Genomic DNA, 18,032 nt, shown 5'->3' with positions numbered 1-18,032 from the left:
TAATGTTGAAATTAATCTTTTAATTTCAAATAGAAGTCAAGTCTCTTATATAGCTGTCAGTCTTGCAACAAATCTAAAGAAGTGTCTTCAGTCAGAGGCTTTTAAAGATTTGTTGCAAAACTGACCACTACTGGAGATTCTTCCAGTCCAAAGCGTCAACATCCACGACAACATGTTGAAGATACTTGGATGATATGAGTTGCAACAACTTTTAATTTTTTAACTTTTCACTTTGGTATAAATAAAATATTTGTGAATTGAATTGGAATAATGACAGAAATGAACACTCTTACATTAAACATTTATTATTCCCAAAACTTTTAGACATAAACATTTAACAACAGAGCATTCAATTCAACATGTAAAAAATATTTACATGTTTTTAGATAGCATCTAAGTTCATGTTAGTAATTTCAGTTTTAGTTTATTGCATCTTACTGTACATGTAGTCGACGATGATGTGTGGATTGCGTTTCTAGCATCACTTCTCATAACAACATAAAAATCCATTAATTAAAAATATATATTTAAGCATAAACCTTTGATTCAACAGCGAGAGGTAATACTGAATGCTTATTAATCTCTCTTACTTCTATACAATGAGAAGATTATGTTTCATTGTATATTTTTTAACCTCTTTTCTGAATGGATAAAGCAGGACATGATTGTTTCGTCTCCTTCAAATATTTTCACCAATAATTTTAGTCCTGGTGCTTTTAGTTTGATAAATGAGTTTTCCATCCTGAAGAGCCACTATCCTTCAATTATTAGATGTTTCTCTTCTCCAGCACATCTAAATGAAATTACTGAATTACAATTTCATAAGCCTTTAGTTATTTAGCTTTACATTCAAAGACTAACAGAAATGGGTAAACCTTACCTATTGTCAAATTCCAGAATAAATATAACACAGATATTTATATTTATGTTTTTGCCATGACTTACTGGTTATAATCTGTCCTCCAATTGTTCACTCCTTTAATACAGTTGAGCTCAAAATTATTTGGATTTTAAAATAATTTTTGATTATTTATTTAAAGTTTGATTCTGATATGGAATTAGACAGACATTACTCAACAGGACAATGTAAAAGAGTGCCAATTTTGAAAAAGAAAAGTATCTACTTTTATTTACATTTCAATAAAAAATGCAAAGTCAAAAATAATTTACACACTTCCTTAAAAGAAACAGAACAATCTACTGGAGTTACTGCAATCAAACCTTTCTTGCTATTCAGTTTAGCTTTTTTGCATGTTTCTTCTGGTAGTTTGATTGTTTGTCTTTGGTGATAACCCCCCGCCTCTCGCCCAATGCAACGACTGCTAGAGATAAGCACCAGCCCAAATCTTTGTCTGACTTTGGCTGGCCCACTCTAACCAATATTGCTCTAAAACTAAAACTAAGGTGGGTATGAATAATTATGAGCCTAATTGCATTTCGTGCACTACATCGAGCACTGACGGTTTCTTTCGCTCACTAAACAAAAACAGATGAATTTGTAAGCTGCCGTTAACTCGTTTTGCTGACAAGTATTGTGCATAGCATTACCATGACAACCAGGCATGTGTATACAGTACAACAATTAAAGGGACAATGTTATTTACTTACACAAATGAACTACACTCTCAGAGTTTCATCACTGATTTCGCCAACTGGAAGAAAGATGTGAGCAGGATTTGAACGCCAGACCTTGAGTTTCAAGTTTCAAGTACCAGTCTTAGTAAAGTCAGGAATCTATTTGTTGTGTAACCAAAGTGTTCCTCAAAGCTGTGTCTCTATATCTAAATACTGCTGTGGTGGCAAATCGTACACAGAAAAAAGGAACCATGTCTTTGATAAAAAGATAACCCTTGAACTTCATTTTGTGCATAGATATATCACTACAGTAAGAACTGAAAAAGTATTTGAACATGTTAAAAAATACTTTCACATAAATCAGTAGATAAAAACATACTTATAGAAAGTAAAATCTATGACAAAATAGTTATTGTACAATCTTTCAGGAGAAAGGTTTCACTACAAGTAGAAACACATTACACAGAGATATTACTTTGTATTCTTCACTATCTCTCAGCCTCTTCACTGGCTTTAGGAGCCGAGCCCTTACACACCAGACCCAAACTGCTGTTCGGTAAACTTTGATTGTATTTCAGGTTTCTTCCTCCTTTAAGAATGAAAATCAGTTTGGAGCGGTAGTGATCTCCGGCCAGGAAGTACAGGATCGGATCGATGCAGCTGTTGATGCTTGCCAGCGGCCTGGTGATTTTGTAGGTGAAGTTCACGATGTTGAGGAACTTACAGTTGAGATTCAGCACACGGGATGTGTAGTAGAGTGTCCGTGTGATGTGAAATGGGACGAAGCTGACTGCGAACACCACCAATACCACAATGATGAGCTTGATGGACTTCTGCCGCGACCTGGAGGTCTGCTTGCTGGAAGATAATCCTCGTCTGGGCTGACACAGGGTCCGCGCCATTAGACAGTAACACACCAAAATGACTATGAAGGGGACGCCAAACAGCAGCACCATGACTACAGAACTATAGTCAACGTACTGTTCAAAGGCTTCCTGATTGGTTGTGTCATGGCATAGCGTGTCATTGTCTCTCCTTGAGGTGGTGACGAATATGAGGTTGGGCACCAGGCACACCGTCACAACACACCACACCGAGCCACACACCAGGTGAGCGTGACGGGACTTTACCTTAGTTAGCACTTTGATTGGGTGGCAGATGCCAAGATACCGATGCACACTGATGCAGGTGAGGAAGAGGATGCTGCAGTAGAGATTGGCGTAGAAGAGGAAGCGGACTACTTTGCAGGCAGCCACGCCGAAGGGCCAGTCACTTCGGTTGGCGTAGTAGTAGATGAGAGTGGGCAGCGAGAGCACATACAAAAAGTCGGACAGGGCAAGGTGGAACATGTACACGGTACTCGGGTTCCACGGGCGCATCTTTATGAACATCCACAATGCCATGGCGTTGAGAACGAACCCAACAACAAAAACCAGGCCGTAGGACACAGGAAGCAGGATATATTTAAACTCCTCATTAAAACGGCAGCTGGCATTAAAGACTGATGTGAAAACCTCTGACTGGTTGTGTGAACTAGAGTTCCTGATGACCAGCTCCATGTTAGGCATGTTAAAGACAGTAGTTGACAAAACCTAAAAAGAAAAGAAAGCATAGAGATATCAGGGTTTTCGTTGCAAGAACATGTAAAAACAAACATCCATCGTCTACAGCTGCTTTTCTATGCAGGGTCAATGGGTTGCCGGTGCCTAGCTTCAGCTGTCATTGGGTCAAAGGAGAGGGACACCCTGGGCAGGGCAACACAAAGACATACAGAGTGAATGCACACTCACATGCGCAAATCTAAGGGCAGCTTAGAGTACTCACTTAACCGCATATTTTTAGACTGTGGGAGGAAGTCAGAGTACCCAGAGAGAAACCCTGCATGCCTGTGGAGAACATGCAAAAACCTATGATGGCTTTAAAGCTTTATAATCTTTCATGATCTCCACTTACGTTAAGGAATGAGAATTAAAAAACCTAAATCACTAATCTTTCCACATCGAGAACCAAAATCCTAGACAGCAACAGACAGGACTTTATTGCTGCTCATGCTTGTTCTGAAAATAGATGCAGCACAAACAAATGCATTTCCATATATCTTTAAACATGTCTTAATGTGATCAACCCAAAAGTCTAATTACATTCAGTAATGGAAAAAGTTATTCACTACAGAAGCCAAGAGGTTTGTCCGCATATACTTATTCCCAATAATTTTCTTGAGATAACGAGTTAATTTCCTGATGGTTTCTTGAGATAACAAATTTGTTTTCTTAAGAAAACAAAAAGTTTGTTTTCTCAAGATCACGGAAAATCTAATTTTGTTTGATTCCATTCTTCAAATGCCTATTTTCTCTATATTAACTTGTTTTCTCGAAATAACATCGGGAAAAACTATAAGCTTTCGGAATCCACAGCAACCTGGGCTTTTACCAAATAGTAAACACTTCTTAAACCCAATAACTGGCTTAGCCACTTTTTATCAGGAGTCAGCAGTAACTGGCAACAAGTATTTTACAATTCTAAGAATTACTTGTTTTAATCCAGTTTTACTAGTAGCGTTTCCAACATGAACTGCATTTTAGAGGTCAGACAACAGCATTTCAATCTGATTTGACTGCAGTTTGCAAGGCCACTCTAAGAGCTTTGTTTTGCTTTTATTTTTGTGTAGTTTTGACATTGACTTGCTGATGTGCTTTGGACCAGGCTTGCCTTCTAGAGAGTAAAATTAATGATTCTATCAATCACAGCAAGTCATCCAGGACCTTAAGCCACAAAACAGCCCCAGATATGCTTACCTGTAAATATAATGTTCCTTTTCTGAGACAATATGCTAGTTTTGCACCAGAGGTAGTGGAAAGCCTACCAGCAAAAAAGTTTCAATTTTGTCAATCCACAGAATATTTTCTTGCAGCTCTTGAGGACCACAAAGACACTTTTGGCAAATGTGAGACAGGCCACTGTGTTCTTTTTGAGCAACAGCAGATTTCCCCTTTGAACTTTCACGAGTGCCAGAAGAAAACTAAATATAAAAAGGTTTTTTTTCCCTGTATTTTACAATGATTCTAGTTTTGATCTAAAATATGATACCATCAAAGGCTTTAAAACTTAATGAGTTTCTTGTCTACAAACAGTCACGCAATAGGAAAACTGTCACAGGTTCATAACATGGAAATTTCATTTGGTATTGAAAGATGATCCTGTAGGACAAAATACTAGAATAGTTCATCTCAACTACTTTTCATATTTTTCTCTGATCAGTTACAACAAAATACTTTCTGACCTTGATTGCAAAATACATTCAGAGAGTTTGATAGTTTAAACATTGAGCTAATTTTAAATGCAACATAGAGCTGAACACAGATATTTACATAATGCATAAAAAACACCAATGTTTTTTCCTGTTACATCAGACTTAACTACCATAGTATCTCTTGGCAAAATGCAAAAATGTGTGAATGTGTTTGTGAATGGGTGAATGACTGAATAGCGTGAAGCGTTTTGGGGTCATCTGGACTTAATAAAGCGTTACACAAACATATTTACCATTTCCAAATTCAAAAAAGTGATTAAAAAAAATCAGTTCCTCTTTATTCTGGCTTTTAGTCATTCTAAATAACTTTGGTAATCCAAAATTATTTAAAAGAGAAAAAGTTTCTCTTGTATAATATCAGACAGCAATAAAAAAATGCTTACATCTCTAATGCCTCTATAACTAGCTGAATTTAATTAATAAAGAAAATTGCAGTCATCCTAAAATCAAACCTTGTTGTACACCCATCTTGCAGTTTTGAAAGCTTAAGCAAACCCAAGCATATAATGTATAGCTTAATGTTTCACAACACCCAAAGGGTCTTACTGCAATATATTTCACTGTAAGACATTCACTTGATGTTGTCACAGAACAGGCTAACTTAAACTGAGCTGTCGTAGGGTGTGGTTTAGAGTTGTTCGCTAAAGTTAATCAGGGTTTCCCTGAAAATAAAGTCATTACAAAACATTCGTCTCTCATTTATCACAAATGATGTTTTCACAGATGCACAACTTGTTTGTGGTTTTCATACTACTGAACCCCAGATGTTTGCTTTCTAGTTATCCCCATTAAACAAGGCTGTCCACTCTTACCTGCAGATCAAGAAAAACACCAAATGATTTTAAAAATTTGTGAAAACGTGTAGGGAAAAGTTTACTTTAGTTCGTTTTAAAGTAAATTTATCTCAAAACTTTAAGGTTTGTGTCTCAAATTACCACAAAGTAATCTTTCACTCAGTGAGTGATTCAGATTTGAAGGGGAAAGCAACACTCACACTTTTCTCTTGATCAGTTTCTCTTTATCTGTATCAAGATAAAGAATATAATCTTACAACTGTGTAAGAGTTGTAAAAATATAACTCATGCCAAAGGCTTACATCACATGGATGATACTCTTCTTTAGTAAAGGTAAATAAACAAAAAAACAAAAACAGGTTGCTCTTGTTTTTCTTTTTGCTTCTGGCAGCGGTTTGTCATTGTTATGTTGTTCACCTCATACCTTAATTCCTCAAGAGTAAGACCAACCTCTTCCTGGAAGTTTCATAAAAATACTTTTCTTAAAGATTGGACATTTTCCTTTCTCATCAAATGCCCAGTTAAATCATAAATCCAGAACTATGTGCCAAAATTATGTTTTACTTAAATTTACAAGACACTGTAAAATGGACACGTTGAAGCTCATACCAGCACACAGTAATAAATTACATGATAATAAAGGTTTATTTTCTGTAAGGTACTGTTTTGTAAACAAAATTAAACCCTGCAACATAATCCACATTTCAGTCTGAATTCATTCATTTAATGGGCAATAAATTCCACATTTAGAATTTTTTTTTATTTTTTAAAGAAATCGCTGTTGCCACATTTATTGCCACTCCTAAGACGTCCAATGAAGACATGCGTTACTTAATCACTTTAGCAGGTTTTAATTAATCTACAACTTTCTGTTATAGATTACCTTCCATCTGCCTACTTCAAAACAGAAAAAGAAAAATGATATGCCATTCAACTAAAGAAGATGTGCCTTGAATCCTTGCAAAGTAATGCAAATGGCTGCAGAAAAGCTACTCATTTTGCTCATCTACACTCACTAAAAACAACTGGAGGGTTGCACAGAAGAACTCTAAATTTTTTTTCCACCACTCACTCTGAGGGAAAGGTTGAGGAAGGAAACAAACAAAAACATCATTATTAGAGGAGAGATTATGTTCAAGCCGAATCTGGATTTTATTTGCAGTAGTTTTTCTTTACAGAGGTGCTATTAAATGTTACAGGCGCTGTGACCATGTGTGCAATGTTCCACCATTTCACTGCTAAGCACAACATTCCAGTGTTTTTATGCCACCACAGTACACATTCTTGTAACATATTCTAAGCAGAACACAATCAAAACTACCAGTTTTAACGTTTAAAGGCTAGTTCTAGATACAAGTAGTTCTAGAACTAGTTCATAATGTGGTTGAGGAATTGCTTTTTATGAACAATTACTCCTTCTGGTTTTCTGCAACAATGTTTGCTGCTACTTTTTCACTTCTGGGCTGTTTTTATTGTGCCAATACGGTGTTATTGTTTTCTTTACACCTGGGAGTGTTAGCATCTCAAAAGCTCATATGATACCAGAACTATGACCTCAAAAGCCAGAGGAGTACAAAAGGAGGCTTCATAGCTGCAGAGCACCAAGTTTCTCTGTCTGGTTTTCTATTCAACTCTAAAGCAAGACTTAAGGAGGGATGGCAAAAGCAAATGTTGCAGATTAGCAATGCTTGCTAACAAGAGATGGTGTCATCCAGGACATGTTATTGTGATATATTGTCCTTCTGTGTCCTGGATATTGAGCTGTTTGCATGTCATTATGGTGTCATACGGCAACAGTGTCTTCAGTCAGAAGCTTCTTCAGATTCGTTGCAAGACTGACCACTACTGGAGATCTTTCTTGCCCACCTCATCTCTACAGCTACTCTATTAAGATACTTGGACGACATGACTTATGAAAACATTTAAAGTGTTTTTAAATTAAACATTGTCATTATTACATTACATTAAGTTCTGCAAGTTGATCTCAGTATAAAAATAAGTACAAATAATTATCAGATCCTTTCATTAAATAATGTTTGTAAACAAACATGGACTACAAATGTAGCTTTTTTTAACAACTCACTTTCTCTTTATTTCACGAACCTGTTCCGCTCTGTAGAGAGCTTACACATGGGAGACGGAAAGAAATAAAGAAAAAAGACCGACATTGTTCGCTTTTATTATCCTCTATTACAGTTTTTATAGATTGCTCATAGTTTTGTTCTCTTTTTATCCAAACTAAGCATTTGGTTTTCCGTATTTTGCGCAGTTCAGTCACGGCTTTGAAAACAAAGTTGAGTGAACAACGACTGCCTGCACTCACCTAAGCAGAATCCTACCAGCCTTGCTGTGAGGAAACTCTGATCCTCGAAAGTTGTTTATTTCCCTTCTCCACTTGTTTCTGATGCCTGGAGCTAAAAACGCGCTTCGTTGGTGCCTCTCCGTTGGCGTCCAGAAGCGACTGTTTAGGTTCACGCTTGTTGCAATTTGTGGTAGGAAGCGGGGGGGTTGGAGTCCATGGCAGCGCAGCCAGAAACGTCAGTCAACACTGAGAGGAGTAAGCATGAGGGAGGAAATGGAAGCTGGGGAGTGAACAAAGCATGCCGCTTAAAAAAAAAGAAAAAGAAAAGAAATTGGCCGTAGGGTGTCATCTTTCGTTTTAGAGCTTAAATATTCCCGTTCATGAATGTAAAATACACGGCATGTCAGTTACAGTGAGGGAGAAAATGGAGTTACGGTTGAAGTGAAATATCATGAGTTATATATCTGGAGAGCAGTGGTGCCCAAAGGTTGGGGTCAGGACCCTAAAGTGGGTCGTGGAATTCTGGGTATGAGGTCATAAAAAGTTCTCCTGATATGACTGCAAATGACAACCAAGCATGCCCTCCCTGCAATTTAGGATGAGGTTCAACATTCATTTACCGGGAACCTTTAGATGGAGTGGAGGGAGAATGATAAATATGCAGAATTTTGTGAATTTTAAATGCGTAGCACAACCATAATCTCCATGTTTATTATGGCCAAGAACTTCAATAGTTTCACCAAGTCACAGGGCATGTCTCCGAAACATAAAGGGCTACACATTTATAAACTGGAATGTGACTTTTCAAAGTTACTTTGGAGAATAGTCATACTCTCTTATACCATCTTCATCTTCAAGAGAATCTATAAATGCTGTTTCCAAGTCTAATTATTATGGAAGCCCATTTCCAACACTGATGAAAAAAGTGTATTATGGTATATCTATAATACCATAATATTATAGATATATAATATCTATAATATTATATCATTATATATTATATCATAATTATGAGATAATTTGTTTATTTTTATCCTCCACCAAAGCCGCCTCTTTTGACATGGGATTTTGACAAAACTTGCTGGAATTCAAGGCTTGTAAATCCGTTTCTGAAATATTGCCCGATGTTAGTAGCATCCATTTCTTTCCATGAATTTGTCTCATTCACCTCTTTAGAATGCCAGAGAGCCAATTCAAGCCAACTAATAGAAGATATTATCTCATAATTGTGAGACATAAGTTTGTTTTGTTTTTTCATCAGTCACAAAATGGGCTTTCAAAGGTTAGGGTAGGGTAAACAAACACTGCCACGTCTTTTGATTTTCTCAAGTAGTGTTAATAAATCTCTTCTTTCAAAACAGGATAAACTTTCTTTTTTTTAAATGCCACTGCAAAGAACATTAACCAACTGATTTTAAAATGGCAGATAAAAGTTATGGTGTTAAGTTGTTAGCAAGGATGCTGCCAACAAAAAGTGTGATAAGTTCAATAAACTCTTTTCCTCAAATAAGTTCTGCAAAATCAGAATGCAACAGAGACAGTAATCAGATTACTTTAACATTTATAGTAAGAAGCATTTCAACTGACTTGAAAATATGTCGTACTTGTTCTGACTGGATAATTAAACCGGTTCTAAATATCAGTTAGAACCTTGTTTGCCCCTCAGCAAGTAATGACCTGTTATGACAGCGTTGCTGTGACTTCATTTGTCCTGGTTTTAATACCCATTAGTCGTGTGTCAATCTAAAAAACAAATCTTTTTTCTTTTTTTTTCTCTGCAGCCTTATAAAAAAGGAGGTCTACTGAGTGAAGAAGTGTTTTGACCAGTTTTATATATTTCTGGATCAGTTTGGGAAAAGCAAAACTGAATTTCAATTTGAATATCTAACAGAAAACACATTTTATTTCTCTTTTTTCCAGTTACGATGATACAACATTCTTGCACTCCCACAATTTTGTCTTTCACAATCCATTCTGTCAAGTTTTAAATCATCCTAGTTTTCAAAGAGGAGTACACATTTGCCTAAATGTGCTTCTTGCAAAGCAGAACCACATGTTGATCAGCGAAAAGAACTCACACAATTGTTCAAGGTATAAATGTTCAAATGTTTAATCATCTGGGGATCTTACCAGTCACAAGTCTGCTTCCATATGCTGCAGCGTAAATCTAAAAATAACAGATGTTATTAAAGCAGACTATAACAATATTTTGCTGTTAAAATAAAATAATGCCAACTCAACTCTGGGAGTATTTTCTGAAAACCAGCACAGGAAAAGGTTTGTTAAAGTTGCAGCAACTACTAGCAACTTCACATGACTTTGATGTTCAGAAAGTATTAAAGTAATCTTATAACTTATAAATAAATATAATTTATCTGACAATGACGTCTGAATTTTCCAAGGAGTTAAAATTGCAAAGAAAGTGAAGGAGATTTTTTAAAGATCATTTTAATATTTATTAAACAATAAATTTGGTTAATGTAACAGTTTCCAAAACATTCTGAGAGGAAATGTTCAAAAATCAACAAAGTAAGCAAGTAAACATTACAACAACATCTGAAACCATTCATGTATATAAACTGTACAAAATTGCTAATTACTTTTTTAAACTATCTGACATTAAATCAATTAATCAAAACTTGAGTTACATAGAGGCATATTTGTGTCCATGCTTTAGGTAACACCTGAAAAACATAATTATTATTGTATTATTCCTTGTGTGATATCATGGAAGAATAAAAAAAAAAATCAAACAAGATATCAGAAAGAGCATTATCTATTTAAAGATCTATTTAATCTGTTCAAGCAATTATGTGCAAGTATAAATACTGTTGGACTGTCCATCCATTATACTGTTCACCAAATAGATGGGCTTATGGAAATACACTCAACATTTTTGGTCCAAGAAATGAAGTTCAAAAGGTAATTCTAAATACCCAGGAAATGCTTGTAAACTTATAACTTAGAGGCCAGTGGGAAAAAACTGTCTGATAATTATTTGTCATTAATCTGAGTGAGATGTTTGAAGAAAATCACTGAACGATGCTGAGAGAAAATAAAACAATTTCCAGGAAGTTTACACAAAGAAGTACACAAAATGAGAACAAAACAGACATCCATCACGTGATTCAGTTGGGTCCAGTTTCTGGCTCGAGTGGAAGTTTTGTTTCACATCAGACAAACCCTCTGATGTGAAACAAACCAATGTAGACGGGCACCTGATTACGAACAGATTTTTAGATAATGATAGAGTCACGCAACGTTGCACAACCAATGAGCTAAAGGGAATCTAAAGTTGGCCAGTTACCAACGCTCTCTTGTTTTGTCCAGTGCAGATGGCTTTCTTATAAGCTCTAAAGTACAACAACCATTTGGGATGTCTAAAACATTCATCCTTTTTACAGAATAACTTGTTACTTTGAGACAGATTTTTCATTTTGGCTAAACTGGGAGTACATTGTGTCCACATGATAAAATCCATGCTGGTTAGCTGAAGTGAAGTGAAAACCAAAACTTTCCTGGAGAAAGTTGCGAAATACTAAAAAAAGGAAATACGTCACTTATGTACAATGAAGTTTAGCTCTTAAGAGATCCAAAAAATAAATAAATAATTGCTATAAGCATATAAACAAAGCCCCACTGACAGACATCATTAAAGTTAGCATATATTTTTTTCCCATTGCATACTCAGCACATTTTATTGCTGATTTTAAAACTTTCACAACTCTATTCTTCTTCTTTCAGGGAGCTAGTGGAAAAATGAGTTCATCGTTGACGTAATTTGCTATAAGGTGAAACAATTTGCAATGAAAACTTGCTTAAGTAGATACTACAGAAATGCTACACCCAAAAAACAGCCTGAGCTGAATGTGAATAAACATTTACTTTCCGTAGTTGTGGCACTTTGACTTGTATCTGCACTATTTACTGGATCTTAGATTTTTATTGAAGATTCACACAACAAGGCGTGAGATGATAAAGTCTAGTCATAAAGAAATAAAATCCAGCCGGATGTGCACTGCAGCTGTAGTCAATAAACTCAGATTAAATATGAAGGTTTACTTAATAAGTTACTAAAGCCTCAAATGTCAGTGACCTACATGCAATGAACCTAAAAGGTTTTATATAGCATTGGAAAAACCTATACTGACAAGAGCAGAAAATACTGTAACTCATTTTTTTAAATTATTATTATTATGAATTTATTTAAATTGTTTAATACTGATGTTGTTAACAGTAAAGCATTCAAACCTTTTACAGTAGTATTATATGTGATAAACATGTTATATTGTTAAAATCTTTGCCTACATATCAACAATAAGGCAATAAATCAGATTATAATCATATAATCACAATATGATTATATTGTAATGACAATTGACAGATTTATAACTTTCACAAAGAAGATACAAAATATGAACCATAGTGTGATTAAAGCCGACTCGTTTTAATAATGTTGCTTTTCTGTTAGTTCTATATGGCTGTAAATGGTTAAGTCCTGTCTAAAGAACAAAATTTATTTATTTTATTTATTTATCCTACTTTATATTTTTTTCAAGGAGGATTTTAGAGAAACTTGTTTTTGATCGAGTGAGTCAACTAATGGGTTTCAGTCTCGTTTGAGACCAACCACAGTACAGAAACAGTAGAGCTAAAGCTGGTCTTTTTGGTTCTGTTTGAATTGGTTCTGGTCTGCTTTGCTTAATTACAATTCTTTAGCTGTTAATTAAATGCTGTGTTCCCCAAGGCTCAATATACGGTCCCATTTCTTTTCATCTGTACACCCTCTCTCATCAAGAGACACATGTCCATAGTTATACAGATGATACACAGTTTTATATTACTGTGTGTCCTGATGCCACAAGACCCTTAGATCCCATTTCCAACTGCACCTTCGACATCAGCAGGTGGTTAGTGGAAGACTTTCTGTAGCTCAGCCTGAACAAAGCAAATTCACAAGTTATTAGTCAGAGTTGGTTCCCCCCCATCTGGGGTTGTGAAGGACCTTGGTGTTATCTAAAATTTGAAATCACACAGAAATGAAACAAAAGTATCATTCTTTTGACCTAAAAACATTCCAGGAGTGTGACAGTTTCTCTCTCTCTTGATCCACACTTTCATCATTAAAGCTTCTCCACTATCGTCTCATTCTAACCGATAATTTCTGTTTCAGTTCTAGCTAAATTGCGTGTGTCTCCTTCGGTAATGTGTTTCTCACTATGTGGGCGTGGAAATGGGCAGGAACTGGGATGGAAGTGATCTGCAGTCAGTTATTCTCTGCTTGTACCCTTGAGCAGCCAGTTTCTCCGAAATTTCTCTGGGAATTTGTTCATTGCATTGCATTCACTGCAATTAATACAAAACTCCCCTGCATGTGTTTTTTTTTTTTTTTTTTGGAGAACCAGAAAGAGAAATTACATAACTTAGGTACAAAGGTCTCCACTTTGGCTTCCAGTGCCTTTCAGGATTTATTGAAATTATATTTTCAGGGGGGGGGGAGCAGGGGGTTAAGCTTTGTATGGTCTGAGTCTAAAATATTTGTCTAATTTTGCTACTGACTGATGTCCAAGCCACACAGGGGTCAACAAATTGGTTTTGATCCCCAGAAGCTCTTTCATTAATCCTTAAAAGTCAAAACAAACCCCTCTGGTTTGTTTGTATTTGCTGTATTTGCTGTATTGTATTACAGCTATCAGCATGTGGAACCATCTTCCTTAGGGAACCTTCAAAAACAGACTTTTTAAAGCAAAGTCTACGAATGAGTGTTTTTGTAATTGATCTTTATAATTTTTAACCATTTATTTCTTTTAGGAGTCAGTTGACGATTATTATTGACGCTTATTTTTTGCTTATGTATTGAACTTTTTGGCTTTTACCAGTTTTGCCAATTTATTTTACTGTTTTCTTTCTTGCTTACTTATTTCTCTGTGGCTTTTTATATTGCCAGTGTTTTCCATTTCAGCTGTAATAGTTTTCTCTGTTGCCATGGTTACAGTTTAGCGGGTGCTCATGGGACGTTTCTGTGGGTGGGCGGGTTTTTGTTCGATGTATGAAAAGAGTTTTCGAAACTAAGATTGATTTATTGATTGACTGATCTATGAAGTAAAAAAAAAAATCTTCTCATTCTATCTCCCAAAATTCTCTGAAATATTTTTTATCTGACATCAGCTAAATTTTGTGCCACAAACTAATTGACTTATTTGGCTGCTTCTTCAGTAATCCAACTTGACTTGCATTAATAAAAAAAAGTTGGAAAACTGTAGGAACTGAATCATCAGTGAGTTTAGGGTTTTGTGAGAATATATTTCTCTTCACAAATTTGAAAACCTCTTCAGCACCATCTGCAAAAAAGAAAAAAATGTGTCAAACTGTATGAAACCATTTAGAAATCAAACATTTGACTATATTAACAGAATATTTTGAATCTTGTGAGACAGAGAAACTGTATGAGCCTCTGTACTGCAACAGATTCATAAGTTAAAACTATTTTTATTATTATTTCACAGATCACAGTCATCTTAATAACGAACGCTGCAAGCTGCATCCAATGAACAGGCTTCTAGAATAATGTCTCTGTTTTCTAAATATGTTCCTTTGGAAATTTCTGTTGGACAGTGCCTCCTATTTTAGACTGAATCTAGAAACTCTCCAGCCTTAATTGTAAATTGTCCCCACTCCAAATGATGCTGTATTTTTTATTGCTAGATGCAAATTCTGCCATCTTTACGGTGATTTATTGATACACCACTGTTTCACATATTTTAAGAGTGACCAACACACAACAGCATTCAACCATGAAGAGGAAGGTTTTCAAAACGATTTGTAAACAACAATCCAAAAAGTGTGGTCGTCATTTATATTCAGCAGCCTTCGTTCTGAACACTGGACAAATAAAGTCCAGTGTAATGTCTGATCGTACAGGAGGACCTTTTTGGAAAGGCTTTGGGAGAGCAGACGCACCAAAAGACACTGAGTTTGAAAAACAAGTTTATTCTGTGAACTCTAGTAGCAGACGCCTGACATGCCTATATCTGGAACATAAGTATGTGATAACGTTTACTTTGTGTTGACCAGAACACTACTCATATTTTCATTTGTAAAAAAAAGAAAAGTTAAGATTGTGAACACAGCCAGTCAGACTCAAATTGTTTGTCACTTCAAGCATTAACACGAGGAGTAAAACGGCACTTTAATGCAACCTCTGACGATGGATTTCGAATCTTTCTGTTTGGAGTTGATGAATGTGAAAACAGCCTTTTTCTTTATGTCCAGTTCACAAGTTGATACAGAGGTTGTAACACTCATCAGGAGGAATAAAAAGAATAAATCACTCAAGTGGAAGGTAACCTCAAGAGAAACATTGAAGAAATAAATGAAAATTGCTCTGTGGCATTGATTCTTTCACCTCTATAATAGAAGCACCAATGGTTCCCTGCAAACACTGTTCTGCTCAGAGACGAAGTGCGTTTTCATGTGAACTGGTGACTTTTTTTGCACATGAACTGCATTGGCTTATGTTAATTTAATGATTTGCAGTTATATAGCAGCTTTAACCTTGGCGTCTCTGCAAAGCCCTTCACCGTGTTTCTTATTCAATTGCTTCATACACACACTTCCCTGCATTGTTAAAGAAGCCATGCAAGGTGTTGGCCTGTCTTCAGGAGCAACGTGGGTGGCCCAGAAACTGTCGGCATTTTGAGGACAGGTTATCAGTTGTACAACTACAAAGGCTTCTCATTTGTATTGATTCAGTAGCTTTAATTCATTCATTTCCATCAAAACTCAGCTAACAAGTGTAGCCAATCATATTTAGTGTTGCTGCCAAACTCTGTGGTGCATAGAGTACCCAAAAATTTAACTCAAAGAAGAGTAGCACTTGAACATATTTTTAACTCAAGTAAAAGTAAAAAGTAGCTGTCTAAGAAATTACTCAAGTAAGAGTAAAAATGTATTTGGGGAAAAAAAACAAAAACATCTACTTAAGTACGGAGTAACTTATCAAGTAAATTACCAATAATTTAATATTTAAAAATTACATCATCACACAGATCAAAACATAAAGACAAGTGGAAATTTTGGCATTTTAAGAACAAAAATGTCAATAATTCATATAAGTAACAGAAAATAGCAAAATCAGGCAAAATAATTTTTCCAAATTATTTTCTTTCAATAAAAAACTTATGAAACTTTAACAGAAACTGCAGGTGTGTGTTTGTGTCTGGTGGACTTTTGGTTAAAATGTGTTTGTTTTTCATTCAGTGGGTAGAAAATTCCAGAAATTTTACTCAAGTAAGAGCAGCGATACTTCATAATAAAATTACTCAAGTAAAAGTAAAAAGTACAGCATAGTGAAAATACTAAAAGTATTTTTTTTCAATAAAGTTACTCAAGCAAATGTAACTGAGTAACTAGTTACTACCCAACTCTGGCCAAACTGCTGTCATGGTCAAACAATATGGCAGCTTTTTCTCATGGTAAACTGGATGAAGATCAAAGACATTTCGTCAAAAGCTTTTATTGTAAAATATTAAATGAAAGTGAAGAGTCAGTATCTACAGAGTTGACCCTTCACCTTCTCAACTTCTGCTACTCATTCTGGTATAACAGAAATCTATGTAAGTACTGGGCCAAATCCTTGACCGATAGTGACCCACTCCGGGCTTCAAAGCGCAAAGGTTGATCAGTTTATATGTTTCTGCTTCTGCTTTCACCAAATTCTGCTTGAATTCTTGAGAAAGCGCTTTTAGATGATGATTTGATACTCTTCATATAAAGTTACTCGTTTGGATGAGAACCATCAATGATTATATCAGGATGCTTCAGTATCATCACCGTTTCTTCTCTCCAACATGTTCAAAAACAATCAGAATCATGATGATCACATCCATTCTCATTGCCCCTGCAGAAATTCTGTTTGGTCTTGATGTTTTTCTTGGACAGATGCAGCTTGTGTGCAATCTTTCTCACAAAACTGTCGCCCAAAAGCCTTCGCCTCTCCTTGTGCATATATGCTCACAGTCACCTTCTGCCAGTGTTGTCCTGGAGTTTGCTTGTAAAGTTTGGACATAAAGAAGCCATATTCGCTGCAAGTGAATTGAAGCTATTTCAGGTAACCATTGCTAACACAAGAAGAAAATGAATCATGAATCATTTCACCTTGACTCTTTCACAGCTTCACCTTTTCCTCTCATACAACTGCTTTGAAATGAAGTTACTTTATGAAATTTCAACAAAAATTAATGCAAAACTGGATGGAAATAAATCATGCAACATTACAGAAGCTTACAAAAACAATGCAACAGCAAGTACAGGCTGAAAGTGGTCCAGTGAAATATTAGTGTATACCAATGTGGTTTATGTTGTATAAACAAACTTTTAATATTTCAGATAATTAATGAATGATAAATTCAACGTTTAAAAACTGAAACCTGAAAAGAACTTGGCTATAAAAAGTTAAACCATGCGGTTCTTTCATACTTTTTCTATCTTTTATAAACTACAATAGTACATATTTATCAAGAAGAAAAATCCAAATGAACTCTGTTGAAGGATTTAAGTCTTTTCAGGCGTTTCTTCATTTGATTCTAATTTGGCCAAAACTTTGACAACACTCCCACAGATGATGATGCACTCATGGTTAGCTGGTCAGTGACTTAGCGGTCACTGACACAGACCTGCAGTCAGCTGAGTTGTTTTGTGCTGCCTTAATAAGTAACTACCTCCACTGAATGCTGCACACACAAAACACAGCCAGACTCAGACAATATTCAGGAGTTATTTTTAGGAACTGGATTTTCCCTGCTGCAGTCTGTTATTACTTAGAAGTGAGATGAGATGGAAAACATAAGGTGATGTTGTGGACATGGATATTGTAATGTCTGATCGTACAGGAGGACTTTTTTGGAAAGACCTGGGAGGAGCAGATGCGCCAAAAGACACCGAGTTTGGAAAACAAGTTTAATCTATGGACTCCAGTAGCAGACGATCCACTGCCAACACCTAAACATGCCTATATCTGGAACATAGGTATGTGATAACATCTACTTTGTGT

The 18,032-nt window shown here is 35.7% G+C and overlaps 1 protein-coding gene and 1 long non-coding RNA gene across 2 annotated transcripts in view; one reads left to right on the top strand and one right to left on the bottom strand.

Annotated features, from left to right (window-relative positions):
* Nucleotides 1-289: 289 nt before the first annotated feature.
* LOC116714817 (P2Y purinoceptor 4) lies at nt 290-8,237 on the bottom strand. The gene is made up of 2 exons (XM_032555571.1): nt 8,003-8,237; nt 290-3,167 (listed from the first exon to the last, which is right to left on the bottom strand). Exon 2 carries the CDS (start codon nt 3,141-3,143, stop codon nt 2,064-2,066), a length of 1,080 nt encoding a protein of 359 aa, XP_032411462.1. The 5' UTR covers nt 3,144-3,167; nt 8,003-8,237; the 3' UTR covers nt 290-2,063.
* An 8,746-nt stretch (nt 8,238-16,983) lies between these two features.
* Nucleotides 16,984-18,032, top strand: part of LOC116714650 (uncharacterized) — a 4,486-nt gene continuing 3,437 nt past the window's right edge. Inside the window, exons 1-2 of the long non-coding RNA XR_004338100.1 lie at nt 16,984-17,090; nt 17,872-18,007. This is a non-coding gene — a long non-coding RNA (uncharacterized LOC116714650). The remainder of the gene's footprint in view (nt 17,091-17,871; nt 18,008-18,032) is intronic.

Source organism: Xiphophorus hellerii, chromosome 23 (genome assembly GCF_003331165.1).
Source record: "Xiphophorus hellerii strain 12219 chromosome 23, Xiphophorus_hellerii-4.1, whole genome shotgun sequence".
NCBI lineage: Eukaryota > Metazoa > Chordata > Actinopteri > Cyprinodontiformes > Poeciliidae > Xiphophorus > Xiphophorus hellerii.
The sequence above is the reverse complement of the archived record's forward strand: the minus strand, read 5'-3'. Positions and strand labels throughout refer to the sequence as shown.

Excerpts from the sequence above, each read along its gene's own strand:
- LOC116714817 (XM_032555571.1), bottom strand. The coding sequence starts at position 3,143 with ATGCCTAACATGGAGCTGGTCATCAGGAACTCTAGTTCACACAACCAG.